A 15,096-nucleotide genomic window follows, 5' to 3' on the forward strand; every position below is an offset into this window, starting at 1 on the left:
GACTCATGATGCTGACAGATGGAGAGATGCCATACCATAATACGAATCGGTCTCATTAGAATGATAAGATTCAGAAAACCAATGAAATTTTTCAAGAAGTTAACATTAATTTCTGAAAAGAAAAACCCAAGATAATTTACCAGAAAACCTGCACCTTTCCACACAACAGAGGTCAAAGTTGACATCTGACTGTATCAGCTGATGTGAAGAAATCGGTGACAATGATGGAGAGTTTGACCAACTAAAATTCAGAGAAGTTTGCCTAAATAACATCTGTGTCATCATTTGTTAAATCATCAAAGTTCTCATAACACTTTTAGAATATTTTACATGTATTATTCTGTATAAGTGTTGAGTTCTAGTTTTGATGTTATTTATGCACAACAGGTCTTGGACTGAGCTTAAAGTGAAGACACTGACTTTATAGTAAATCTTATACTGTAAACATATTATATTTGGTTGTGTCTTCTATTCAGTGCCATTTCTGGAAAGCAGCTACTGCTAAATCAAGTACATTGCTAGCTACATGTCTTGTTTATATGTTTAGTTTTGAAAGCGCTAAATCAAATCTATCCTAAATTGTTGCAAATTCAATTTCCGCCAAATATTGCACACACTAATTAAAATACATTAACAGTATTCATGATTTGCATATTGGCTGGCAGATAAGATTAAAAGTGGTAAAGAATTTCTAAAGCTGGGGACATGTTAGGAAAACCTCAATGAAGTTTGAGGACACTATCTATGCGAAAATTATCACTTGCTCGTTTAAAGACCATCCTCATACACCCCAAACTAGACAGTTATTACAATTCAAACTGTGCTGTACATTTCATTTAACACACAATTTTCAGTGTGACACCCGACAAATGTACTACAATAATACATAAAGGAATATTGCCGAATGTAAATATGATTTCACATACTTTGTGAGTGATATAGGTTGAAGTTCCCCCACTATAAGGATCTCGGCTGACAGAACTGGGGGAAGCAGTAGGGTCTCCAAATACCAGTCTCTGGCTGTGGGACATGTTTCTGAAGAGAGAAAAAACCCTGAAGCTGTTTTATGGGACTAATCCTCCACTGGGAACATTCAAACTCCTCTTCCAATGACCTCGATGAATTGACCTTGACACTGGGTCATAACACACTGTATGGTCATATGCAATTTTTGTATCAAGTATTATGTTCTCTTCTTTAGAAAGCTTTGACCCACAAGAAGTGGGACAGATCCATATACCCCCCCACCCCTCCAAACTTTGAGGAGGTAGAAAGATAAATCTGTCAGTATTTTATGAATCCAGTAATTTCCTTGTACATCCAAGGCCTCCTTACAACAATATGATTACTGAGTCTGTCTATGTGGTATGTCACATAGCATTATACTTATCCCAACTTCAGACATAATAACTAAGTCTTCATCACGTGAGGTCATGAGTTGTTCTGCGTCAGGTGCCTGGATTTTAATATTAAGTATCCAACTCTCTAATCATTTTATATATCATGTAAACATCATAGCAAACATAATTATACCATGATAAACAACTATGGCCAACACAATGCAATTTTGTAAAAGGTATCTGAACCAAACTGATTGAATTGACTATTCAACTGATCTTTACGTATAATTGTATGAGGTTAATCACATTGTTGTATTAAATATTCATTAATTCAGTGATGCATAAATGTAATGAATATGTATCACTGTAAGCATGAACATTTTTACACGGGGGTAATTTTTGCGATTCATGCATATCAAACATTTTTTTGTGGAGATTAACTTTGCTGAAATAAACAATATGTAATAATGATATAGAAGAAATAAATGTTTTGTAAATTTTTCCTTATTGCTATTTCCACAAAGATTATCCACTTACAGACATTTCCACAATTACTATAATCATAAACATTACCTATTTCTATCCCCTGTAATCGGAGATTCGAGGGCATATAGTTTTTGCTCTGTTTGTCTGCAAAACTTAAACCTTGGCCATAACTTTTGAATGGATGATGAAAGGGCTTTCATATTTCAATATTGTGTATTTTTTGTGACAAGACCTTTCTTTTCATGCCAAATTTTTTGACCTCATGACCTTGGAGTTTGGGTGGCAGGGGACAGTTTCTTTGGTTCTGAAACATGAGGGTAGGGGGTATACATCAAAGTCAGATTATGACAGACTAACAAAAAATCATATTTCCCTTTTATGTCAATACTTGTATTTTTTATTGGTGTAGTTAATAAATTATGACCCTAAATTACATGTACTCTATAAATACTGGTGCTGGTGCACAAAACATGCTCTGAGCAGGTGCCCCTTTTATGCTTTGATTTTCTCTCATTTGGGCTAATCCGCACCACCCCCACACCATCACAGTACCAAAGATGGGGATTTAGACACTGTGCACAATCAAGAACCCTATCTGCCTTTCTTAAAAATCTATCTTTCATATGGGGCCATCCATCTTCCCTCTCAGCTACAGACCTTTTGCTGGACCATGCATGTTTTCACTGGAATTTCTTCAGCAACTGACCACATGTCTTGGTTTCGTATTTGCACCCATCTATATGCTAGGAATCATGGTGACACCTACATGTTGTATATCAACCTTTTTATCAAGCACTCAGCAACATTTGACATGCATCCTAAAATTATTGTATATATTTTTACACATGTAATATCACTTCAAATATGGGGTATTTTCATTATTTTAAAAAGTTGACCGGGCCTATAGTGCAAAACTGTCCCCTGCTACCTTTGGCCATAAAGGGGCACTAGTGTTTCACAAACACATCTTGTTTTTAAAGGTCTTCAGAAGGGTGAATTCAAATTCAAATTATTGACATTCAAATTATGGGACGATGCTGAAAAATACTAGATACATAGACAAATTCAAATACATAATACAAAATGTATGTATGTACACACCTAAACTTTCAATTCCTTGTCATTTTGACACATGATACATTAACACCTTTTCAGCTGAAAGGAGAGAGAGAGAGAGAGAGAGAGAGAGAGAGAGAGAGAGAGAGAGAGAGAGAGAGAGGGGGGGGGGGGGGGGAGAGAGAGAGAGAGAGAAGGAGAGAGAGTTCCATTTTAGCAGTAATATAACAACCTTCATAAGACTCTTTATTCACAACAAATGTCTCAGTAGAGTGCCTTCCAGAGATTTGGGAAGTCTCTCTTATCTTTGAGTCCACTTCATATTTTTCTAATATAGGCCTGTTGTCTTCTTCACCATTCCCTATTTTGATTTCCTCATCACAAGGAAAAACTGGTGACAAATTATTGAGAATGAATTATCATCAGTTGTTGAATATAAATAAAAACCTCTTAATGTATCTTAATGCAATGTACATGTATTTTTTCTAGCTCAAATGAAACATCAATGAATTCTATTGTAGATGTACCAGCCTAATTAAGTATAATTGAACCATTCAAAATTATTGACAGCTAAATGCAATCAATGCAGATAAAAGGCAAACCAATGATGCTATGTTTGTAGGATGTACCAATATTAGATGGAAATGGAGACAGCTGATCCAGATTCCAAATGCAGGAATCTGGATTTGGAAGTTCTTCAACTGTTACCATGGGAACTTCCTGAAAAACAACAGTAAATTGTGTTTACAGTCTTGAAATTCACTCTGACCACATTACTAAAATCCTTCTACTTCCTATTTATGTTTTAAAATTTAAAACTATGGTTTCTGTTGATAAATCTCCTTGCCATTGAAACATTTATATGATGTGCTCATTAACTCACCACACATGAGACTCTTCAGTCTAATTAAAATTAGTCCCTACATTTTATTATTTGTTATGCCTATGGCATAATAAATAATAAAGCGTAGGGGCTAATAACAAATAATAAAATGTAGGGGCTAATTTTAATTAGACTGGAGACTCTTGAATTCCACATCCAATGCATAAGAATTGAACAAACAAAAAAAACGTAAAGAGGTAATTTGGTAAAAAAAAAAAAAAAATGCTCTGCAGTATGTTCTTAGGTAGAACCAGTTTCATGTTTGATGTCTGTCAAGCAAAGGGTTCTTAAAATATTGGGCAGACAACACATGGTCTACTGATGACTAACAGGAACAAACGAATATAGCCTTTTCTTTCAAGGGGGCATAAAAATCTACATCCAAGCTCTAACTGTTTCAAAGTTCTATGGGGTGATAGACAAGACAGACGATGGACAAAGTGATCCCTAATACCGGTAGTCACTTTGCTTAGCAGGCAACACAAATATGACAATTATTATGCTTTTTGGATGACAAGAATCATGGAAAGCAACAAGTAAAAGTGTATGTCTGGGATAAAAACTTAATCACTTGCCCAACAACAGAAACAATCATAAGTTATACCATGAAAATGTCTTCTTGGAATAATTCCACTGGTGTGAAATGTTCCTCCGAGTTGTGCGGACTTCTTTCTGGCAAGGCATTACCATGTTCAAAAGGACCACACCTATCAAATTACAGTGAAACCTGTGTAATCCAACATCCACTGGGAGAAAAATCAAATTAGACAGAATGTCGTATAGCACAATGTAGAATTTGAAATACACAATACAAGTGGATTTCACAGGTGTCAGGTTATTTGCAATTTGTCACCTCAACACAAATTTGTGGAGAAGCTACATTGAATGTAAACCTATCTTAAATCAAACATACAAAGGTTTCAAAATGAATTTCAGCAAATCTTACAAAAGTTGGACAGATTTGAAAAGGTCCAATATAATACAGTAAAGCATGGGAACAACAAAACATTATATACTAAACATCTGTTTACAATGAAGATTTTCCCCCATTTCATTTGGTTTCTTGATTTTGGTCTAATTATATTTTACTGTATAACAACAGGAGGTGGGGTTAGGGCTGAGGGGAATTCCCTGACCTGTCCTCTTCCTCTTCCCGCTGTATGAAGGGGTCCTGTAAAAATAATGGCTGCAGACTCTGGACCGCTATCCTCAGTGGGGGAACTTGTGATGAGATGATGTCAAGATCAATTACAATCTCCTCAAAGAAATCATCTGAAAAAAGATGGTAATATTCACAGTTCAATCTTTGGTGTCAGCCTGGTGGCTCAATTAATAGTACATGGCATACAGAGGATTCCAAGTAATAGTTCAGACAACACTATTTCTGTCCTGTTACAATATGAACCCTTGTTGACAGTGTAGATTACCTGAGTAATTTTTTTGTATCATAAATGCTTCAGTGTAAGGTTCCTCGAACTCCTCCTCAATATTCATTGTGTTTGTCAAATCAAAGACCCCATATGGGTCCTCATCTAAATATCCCAGGTCCTCATCTTGTATGTCATCCTCTATCGATGAAACCTCATATAATGAGGCAGTGTTCACAGAGGGACCTTCTTTGCCATAGCTCTCAAGGCAGTGCTGTTTGAGTAGAGCTACATCACAGAACAACCTGTCAATCCATGGATCAGAGTCCCCCAATGATGGGATCAGGTCAACATTTGCTACAAAGCAGAATATTGATGTAATTTGTCAAATTAAATCTCCATTTTTGTATTGATTTTATACAAAACATTAAGATATTTTTCTTTTAGATTTAAATTTTTGTTATTAAAGGGATAAATATTTGTATTGTTTACAGTATCATTGAAACTAGCAAGGCAGTAGAAGTTCCCCCTATATACAGTCCAATACACCTCACCCTAAAGCCCCTCTGCCGAAAACAGATTTTAAAAGCAATCTGAAATGTCATAAGATGGCTGTACAGTCTTCATATTGATTCAGACTTGAGGGAATGCTTTAATCCCCTGATTTTAGCCTAATCAAAAATTTCAAATGAAACATTAAGATTAAAGCTAGGATACAGAAAATTTTGAATATGCATAAACAATAATTTTTAAGAGAGTTTAACAAATGACGGAAACTCAAAGGATGCAACCTAGTATCGTGAATTTAATGTTATGGTGAATGGAAATTTTGGCATACCAAAGTGACTCCTAACCAGACAGTGCAGAGATAGGCATACACAACTTTTTTTTAGGCAGACGACTTAATTAAATTTTTTTGGGGAAAATTACATGTAGGTCTGGGCTTTTGTGCTACTGTTGATATTATACCCCTGCCTATACTGTAAACCAACTTTTATTTGTGTGCGTGCAAGAAAATTTTGTGAGAACCTCATTATCGCAAATATTTCTCGTTGTGAACCAGTCCTTGAATGTCTGTCGTAAGCTTGAAAAAGGCTCAATGGCAAAAATTACTCCCTGCGAACCAGTTTACCACAGGTGAATCACGAAATAAAGTAGCAATGAATAAAAGTTGGTTTACAGTATACTGTCCACTGCATAATTAAACTGCTGCATAATGAACTTTGATGAGTACAGAATAACCCCATACTTCCATTGTTTTTATCATTATATAAACCTTAATACAAATTAAATGTATTAGCCCTTTTTGTAATTTAGCTTGATCTTTTTCAGAAAATGTACACATCTTTATTTAAGTTGAAATGCCAGCATTTTGAGTGAGAAGTAAAATATATCTAGTTAATTGCAAATAGAGCTTGGTCATTGTTATGTCATATAAACACATGATTCTTGTACTATTTTCATAATACTTTAGAATTCTTTATAAATTCTTAATAATTACAAAACAGAAAAAGCTTTTTCTATATCTAGATCTATATATAAATACATTTTGTAGTGAAATATTGATAAATACAAAAATGAAGCTATTTAAAAATGATTAGAGAAATGCTATTTTGTATAAAATAACATCTAGGGGGTAAAAAGCCAGACTTGACTGGAAACTCGTTGATGTTATTATTCACCTTCTTTCCATGGAGACCGGATCTTGTCCAGACTTTGATACAAATAAATGTCATCATGCATTTCTGGTGCAGACAGGCAGGCTTGGGCTATTATCTCTCTCCTTTTGAATTTTACCTTGAAATGATTAATTACAGAACTTCAATACCCTTTTTCTTTGTAAGGTAGAAATTGCTAATTCTGGATTTTCATTTCATCTCTTGTATTACCGAATCACACAGGTCTACTAATCTCAGAGAGAAATAAATTGATATTTTTTATGCTTCATCTGTCAAGAGATGCTTATCAAAGTAAACACATTTAATTATCAGTCTGTATGCGGATTCCAAATTAATTTGCTATCTCTGTTCGTGAGTGGTGATGTTGCAATATCACAAATTTTTAGATATGAGTTTCCAGTGAAACTGAAAGCAACGTTTTTCTTCCTAACATACCAGCGACAGGTAATCCAGTCCTAGATACTTCACCATGATATTCAGATTTTGTTAGCATTAACACTGTTGAAATGTCATCATACTAAGCCATTGTTCATTTTTCGAAATAATGGCATTTACATTGACGATCGGTTTTCCAGATGCAACATTTGGTCGTCTGCATTTTTACATCCGCCTATACATCATGTATGTCGAGCCCGATGCATTTCAATTGAAGTGAGTAGGCTAGTATGACGTCATAACTATCTTTGGGTCAAATGCTGTCTGACGTGTTACCGATTGTTAGGCCGTTCTTGACACACGGCTTTTGAATACAGATTACTCCCTTTACCTGATCAAATATAGGACTCGTGGCGGGTGTAACCGGTCGACAGGAGATGCTTACTCCACCTCTGGTAGCCTATATCCAGGGGTCCGTGTTTGCCCAACTCTTATTTTGTATTGCTTATAATAGCCAAGTTATAGGAGTTGTGAGATCGATCACTGTTCGTTATTTGCACCTTTCATCAATTACGTGTTATTTTTTGGAACGGATAAACTTTTAAAGACTTTTATTAAAGGTTGCAAATTTTGTCGTAGATCACGTAGGATGTACGACTGATTTTACGTGTGCAGAAGCCGCGTTTTACGAAAGGGTGGAAGTCCACTCATAAAAGTAGGGTTGAACTATGGCTGCAATTTTTTTCATATATTTTTGACACAAGAGAAAAAAATGGCAGCATGAACAGTAGAATACGCACGGAAGCCGATAGGTACAATGGTATAGAATTACTATTTATTTAACTGACTAATAACTGGCGGCCGTCACTTAATTTATCTGGTGGTCGCCACTTTTTATCTGACGGCCGCTATATTATAAACTGTCGCTACTTAATTTATATGGCAGCCGCCACTTAATTTACACATGGCGGCCAATTGCGAAAACAATTCAATTCAAAATGCTGAGTGATTATTTTGGAAAGATTTAGTACAGTACGCAAACACGCAGCATCGTTTTTCCAAGTGTATGGACAGTCGGAGGAGAAATTGTCTTCTACAATTGTTGACAACCACAAAAGGAACCTAAAAATGTATCTTTTGCCCAAACTCCATACTCCGTTCATCCTTCAATTTATCAGTTCATTCATTATTAGGCCTACATTTTTACCATTCATTACTACCACCAAAAGAGTGGGGTGGGGGCCAATCCCCCAATTAATCTTATTTCACATGTGAAAATAACTTAGTTTGCATGTGAAAAGAACAGAAATTGAACGTTGTCAAAAAATGGAGGGTCAGCCCCGTGGTTCTACTTTGGTACAATGTATATTAAGTAAACATGAAGATTTGCTCTTGCGCGAATCTGTTGACATTTGATATCGGAAACATTTATTTAACAGCACAATCGAAAAACAATAATTTAATGCTCTTAATTGTATATCACACACATATTACTAAGCATTGGGGAGGGGTTGCACCCCTTTAATTTTTTTTAAATTGAGTGGCGGCCACCTATCGGCTTCCGTAAAGAACGTATATGATGTTTTAACGTTTTTTGTATTCCACGATCAATTTGAATCAACATTCATCATGTTTAGTTTTAAAGAGTGGGGGTTCTTGATAAAAACTACGTGAATTTTAGTTTTTTGTCAGACCTTGAACTTTTGATCTTGCTCCTAAAGCCATGCCTATGATGGGATCGCCTCATAAAAGGGAGTGAAGGGTCAGGGAAAAGGGAGTGAAGGGTAAAGAAAAGAAAAAAATAACGAGAGAAAAGGGGGTAGGATCCCCCTCTGTCCACCCCTCCCTAATTATATAAACTATTGCAGACGTATTTATTTCCACGGAGTCATAATGGTATCTAATTTGAGAATCTCCTTATCAAATAGAAATATAAGTAATTTAGTGGTATCCTTATCAAATAGAAATATAAGTAATTTAGGAGTATCCTTGTCAAACAGAAATATAAGTAATTTAGGGATATCCTTGTCAAATGGAAATACATGTATAAATAATTTAGGAGTATCCTTATCAAATAGAAATATAAGTAATTTAGGGGTATCCTTATCAAATAGAAATATAAGTAATTTAGGGGTATCCTTATCAAATAGAAATATAAGTAATTTAGGGATATCCTTGCCAAATAGAAATAGAAGTAATTTAGGGGTATCCTTATCAAATAGAAATATAAGTAATTTAGGGATATCCTTGCCAAATAGAAATAGAAGTAATTTAGGGGTAGGTGAATTATCGATCGATTGCAACGTGTTGTAGCAAATTCGGCGTCTGAGCGAGTGATCACGTGCTACCATTGATTGATAACCCCCACAGACCTATCGCCAAAACAGGAGAAAACAGGACAGTTAATCATTGATTGCTGAAGTTGTTCAGATTCGTCATGACAGTCTCTGTCTCCTTGATTAAGGATGTATGATGCTGACAGAAATGTAATCAATTTTTTGGCAAAATTTACTTTCATAATCACGATCGGGCGGCACTAAATTTGGCCTTTTTGCACTGAAATTCGGGGTTGTTTTTTTGTTTGTTTTTTTTTGTTGCCATTATATTCGTTAGTGCTAATGAAACATAGAAAAATTTCCCTAACATTAAAGCAGGGTATTGGGATTTAACAGAGTTGATGATATATTGAATTTCCATAATATCTCTATAAATACTATCAATGACCTTTTTAATTTAAAAATAGAGAGTTGTAAAAGTGATTATAATTATATAGGGTGAACTTTAAGGTAAAACTTGTTAATGCTTGCTTAACACTGGTGGATCTAGGGGGGTTATGGGAGTTGCAACATGCCTCCCTTTTGGCCAAAAGTTTTAACGAAGTCTTTTTACCATGTTAGGGTTTTCGCCCCCCCCCCCTTTTTTTTTTCCTTTTTGGGAGGAAAAGATACAAACTTGGGTCGCAATCCCCCATCCCTTTGAATTTTTTTTTTATCTGACCCTATTTAATCATTTAATGTTTACAATCACAACTGTTTTGGTAATTCATTATTTATATATCCTCATTGAAGAACTCGTCCTTACGTCACAAAGAAGTCTGTTTTGTATGTACAGTTATTTGGAACATAGACATCTATATTAGTGAAAAAATGAAGATAACCAAATGACCAATCTCATAATTGCCATCAAGAACAGAATATCCTCTGGTAACACCAGAGGTGGTCCCTAGGAGGAGTAAGCGCCCCCTGTTGACCTATTACACCATAACGGAGTAATTCGTACGGTAGTCAAAATCAGTATGTAAAGAGCGGCCTAACAATTAGTATGAATCAGAGAGTATTCGACTACTGTTGCGTGTCGAATCAGTTTAGATACATAAACACCACGTGTTAGGGATATTGCTTCATGAATATGGAAAGTTGACGGTGGAGAAGCTGAAGTCAGTCGTAAGATTGAGTTGTTAATTTGCCGTCTATAACGTAATGAAAACATTGATGCCTCACATTAATCCCCTGATACACGTAACCTATGCCCTTAAGTCAACAGGCATGCATGCACGCGCGAAGGGTTTTACAGGCTAAAGAACACAATTTTTTATTTATACCCCCTGGTTATCACTGCAATACCTGTAGATGTTTATATTATAATATTTCTTATTTCCAGATTTGAGAGACATTTTTTGATATGTCGCATTCATTCAGTTGTCACATGAGTTATCTTATATGAACATTTCTTATTGATTTCATCATTTTCCAGCTTCTGGTGGGCATCTTCCCTAAGTCATGGGTTTGTGATCCACCATATTTCAGCATCTAAGCAAACAGATATGTTAACCTAATTTTATCTCAAAATTTCACGATAATTTCTCGTAATTTTGAAATAACTATCTCGTAATTTCGAGATGTATTTTTGTAATTTCGAGACAAATGTCCAATATAAATACAAATATCAACAGTCACTTTTACAAATTCTTTATTGTGCTGAGTTAACAAATTATATAATTTCTATATAAAACGAACTTTAGATTCATCGATTCTGAAGAGAACACACAGGTTACATCTATAAAGATGGCAAAGAATAGATTGGCTACAGCCGGATTTACTGATTTTAGGCGTACGGACTCCACTGCTACAGCCGGATTTACAGATTTTAGGCGAACGGACTCCAATGCTACAGTCGGATTTACTTATTTTAGGCGTACGGACTCCACTGCTACAGCCGGATTTACAGATTTTAGGCGTACGGACTCCAATGCTAGAGCCGGATTTACTTATTTTAGGCGAACGGACTACACTGCTACAGCCGGATTTACAGATTTTAGGCGTTCAGACTCCAATGCTACAGCCGGATTTACTGATTTTAGGCGAGCGGACTACACTGCAGGTCTATGGTGTTTATCTAGTTACTATATATAGTGATATTTCCTTTTGTAATCAGCATGCGTCAGGTCAGTCATCTTAAAGACCCCAAAAAAAAACCACACCGTACGGTTGCTCCACGGATGACTGAATGTGGGCGGAGCTTATCCATGGTCAATGTTATTTACCTGGAATTTACCTGGCCAAGAGATCGGTTGTTGTGAATATTTTTATGATATACACAGGAAATTTCTCAGGTTATTACAAATTATGCTTAGTGTCTTGATTTGTGCAACAACAAAAAATGATTAAAATTTCTACCTACATGCATACCGCATTTCTATTTCCCGTAAACCTTCAAACCTTCAAACTTGGTCATATTTATGTATTGCAAATGACAAGTTTAGTCCATTTCTAAACCTTTGCTTTTTAAAACTTCTAATTAAATTGTTATATATCGTATATAAATAATTTCCGAAATATAATATTACCCGGCGTTTCCAGGCACTTCCTGGTGTCCTGGGAGTTCGCGGTGTCGTGGGTGTAGTAGGTAAAATATCCATGTTTCGAGAGAATGAATAAATCCAAGTAGATCTGTGTACATGTACAACCAAATGAAGAATGGTCAAGATACCCCTCAATATGGGCCGTCTGTAGGGTTTCTGTAGCTGTAGTGTTTGCGTAATGGTATCCCAAACAGAAGCTGACACCAAGTCCCCCCCCCCTCTCTCTCTCTCTCTCTCTCTCTCTCTCTCTCTCTCTCTCTCTCTCTCTCTCTTTAAAGTTTCTGTGGACGTAGTGTTTGTGTAACGATGGCATCCCAAACAGAAGCTGACAAGAAGTCTACGCCCCCTCCTCTCTCTCTGTTTAGGGTTTCTGTGGACGTAGTGTTTGTGTAACGATGGTATCCCAAACAGAAGCTGACACATAGCTAGTCTACCCCCCCCCCCCTTCTCTCTCTCTCCCTTACTCTCAATCATTGACTAAATGAGTAATTATTGTCATACGTATGCAACACTATTGCCATGCCATATTATTTCATCTATATTATTGCTACAGTTTTACACATTTCTCTCTCTCTCTCTCTTTATAAACATAAAACCGTGATAAATTATAAATAGCTCAATAACTCTCTCTCTCTCTCTCTCTCTCTCTCTCTCTCTCTCTCTCTCTCTCTCTCTATCTATCTATCTATCTTTATAAATATAAAGCCGTGGTAAATTATAAATAGAAATATCTCAATAACTCTCTCTCTCTCTCTCTCTCTCTCTCTCTCTCTCTCTCTCTCTCTCTCTCTCTCTCTCTCCCTCAATATAAAGCCGTGATAAATTATAAATAGAAATATCTCAGTAACTCTTTCTCTCTCTAAATATAAAGCCGTGATAAATTATAAATAGAAATATCTCAATAACTTATTTATGCTTTTTTTTTTTTTTTTTTTTTTTTACTGTTGTTTGATTTCTGATTGTGTAATTTATGCTACACACACAAAAAAATTGATATGGATGAAAAGTGGAGGTTATGTACAACAATATTTTGAAATTGAAAACTATCAAATTACTTTATTTGGTTTAAAAAAATGCAGTTTTGATAGATAGCAATCTGAGAAGAATTTAAAATCCCTTCTGGACTCGAACCGCGCTCTACAATTCAGCAGTCGACGTGCTCACCAGAGATGGGCACGATTACTCAAAAATGTAATCGATTAATAATTGACTACTTGGAGGGGTTTTGTGAATAATCGATTACAGTAATTTTTCTTCTGTAATCGATTACGTAGGAGGATGTATCGATTAATAATCGATTACTTTAAGGTTGGTTAACATAATTCAACTATTTATACACTTAAGTGAACCTGTGTATATCCTTACGGCTATTAAATTGTGATGAACAGTCATCAACATTGATTCACTAACTTAAACATCCTTGCCAGGAACTTAAACTATATTTCCAACTTAACAAAATGACAATATTTTAGTGTAGAGTAATTGAATGTAATTGAAAAAGTAATTATAATTACACCACAAAATTTAGCTGTAATCGATTAGATTACGATTACAAGTAATGAAAATTCGATTACAGATTACTGTCGATTACTTGAAAAAAGTAATGATTACAATCGATTACGATTACTCGATTACAATTAATTACCCCATGCCTGGTGCTAACCTACTGAACTACTCAGCTAGCCGAGAGTACTCTACATCGTCATAATGGCTGACTTCCTTTTAAAACAAGGATGAAAATATAGATATCAGCAATATTTGTCTATTCATTTGAAAACTTGTCGGCTAGCTGAGTAAGTTAATTTCAGTAACACAACTTGTTACAATGGTTTGACACGTGCAGAAATAAAAAAATAAATAAAAAAACAACAACACTGAATGATAGTGGTCCATCAGTTTTGGATTTCTCAATACGTTCTCAAGCAAGTTGCCTTATCAAAAATCTTTAAGACTAGGTTAATGAATCAATTCATACAAAATTGATATTCCAACATTTTTGAGATGCCCAAAAGCTTTCAATTATAGGATTTTTAAGCTTTTACACGATTTTGAGAAGCATCTGATTTATCTTCCATATAATCAAAGACTAATTGACAGGAATGATAAAACACGTACTCTGTGTGAACCTATAAATATTGGAGATATGAAATTCATCACCTATCGGTTTGCGACTTTTTAAATTCTGAAGGAAAGAAGTTTGTAGGTTAATATTATATTGAAAATGCCTAGTTAATTTTCATGGTTCATTGAATAGTGAAGATACTGAAACTTGTCAAACTTTGTAAGCCCTTGATGTCAGTAACCAAGAAATAAGTTAATATCCATATACCTTCCATACTATATCTTATAACATATCTACAGGTAAGAAATCTCTTTGTTCACATGGTACCGATTTTATGTTTGTCATTTTATTCATTTATTACCCCAGTTGAGGTCCTTGTCTTACTAAAACTTGATGTCTCGAAATTTCTACACTCGTAATTTCGATATCTTTTTTCAACTTCGAAAACAGTGACTCATATTTCGGGATCTTAAATTGTAATTTCGAATAAAGATAACTCGAAATGTCGAGATTTTTCTCTCTCTCATGATGTCGAGGCCTTTTCTCGTAAATTTGAGATCTTTTCTCGTAATTTATTTTCTCGTAATCGTAATAACAAGGTAATTACAAGCCTTTTTTCAGGACACTAACCGGCTTTTGTAATAATATTTTATCTTCTTTCTTTCTTTCTTTTTTTTTTTTTTTTTTTGGTCTGTAATTTATAAAATAGCTGAAAACCGAAGTAGTGTAACGTGTAGCGGTCACCCAGCCAAGTGCTGATCACGCTCGCCGTTGCTTAACTTGCGTGATCGAGAGAGAGATTCTACCACATTGCTAGAAAAGGTAGCTCACTAACGAGGTAGTACAAGACCCCTCATACTGTTCTCTACACTAATAATAGTTAAAAAAAAAGATATTTGTCAAAATTTCGTTTGAAAACTCCTCCACAACAAAGCGTACAGTTCTTGACTACGAATAACTCCGTTTACCTGATCTTGAAGGATATAG

The 15,096-nt window shown here is 35.2% G+C and overlaps 1 protein-coding gene across 1 annotated transcript in view; it reads right to left on the reverse strand.

The window, feature by feature from the left end:
* LOC125669198 (uncharacterized) overlaps nt 1–7,406 on the reverse strand; it is a 56,401-nt gene extending 48,995 nt beyond the window's left edge. Inside the window, exons 1-8 of the mRNA XM_056161514.1 lie at nt 7,247–7,406; nt 6,815–6,929; nt 5,193–5,489; nt 4,902–5,037; nt 4,370–4,472; nt 3,485–3,602; nt 927–1,035; nt 141–241 (exon numbers count right to left, since the gene is read on the reverse strand). Of these exons, the coding sequence (XP_056017489.1) occupies nt 141–241; nt 927–1,035; nt 3,485–3,602; nt 4,370–4,472; nt 4,902–5,037; nt 5,193–5,489; nt 6,815–6,929; nt 7,247–7,282 (1,015 nt within the window). The 5' untranslated portion in view covers nt 7,283–7,406. The remainder of the gene's footprint in view (nt 1–140; nt 242–926; nt 1,036–3,484; nt 3,603–4,369; nt 4,473–4,901; nt 5,038–5,192; nt 5,490–6,814; nt 6,930–7,246) is intronic.
* Nucleotides 7,407–15,096: the final 7,690 nt, after the last annotated feature.

Source organism: Ostrea edulis, chromosome 4, assembly GCF_947568905.1.
Source record: "Ostrea edulis chromosome 4, xbOstEdul1.1, whole genome shotgun sequence".
NCBI classification, from domain to species: Eukaryota; Metazoa; Mollusca; class Bivalvia; order Ostreida; family Ostreidae; genus Ostrea; species Ostrea edulis.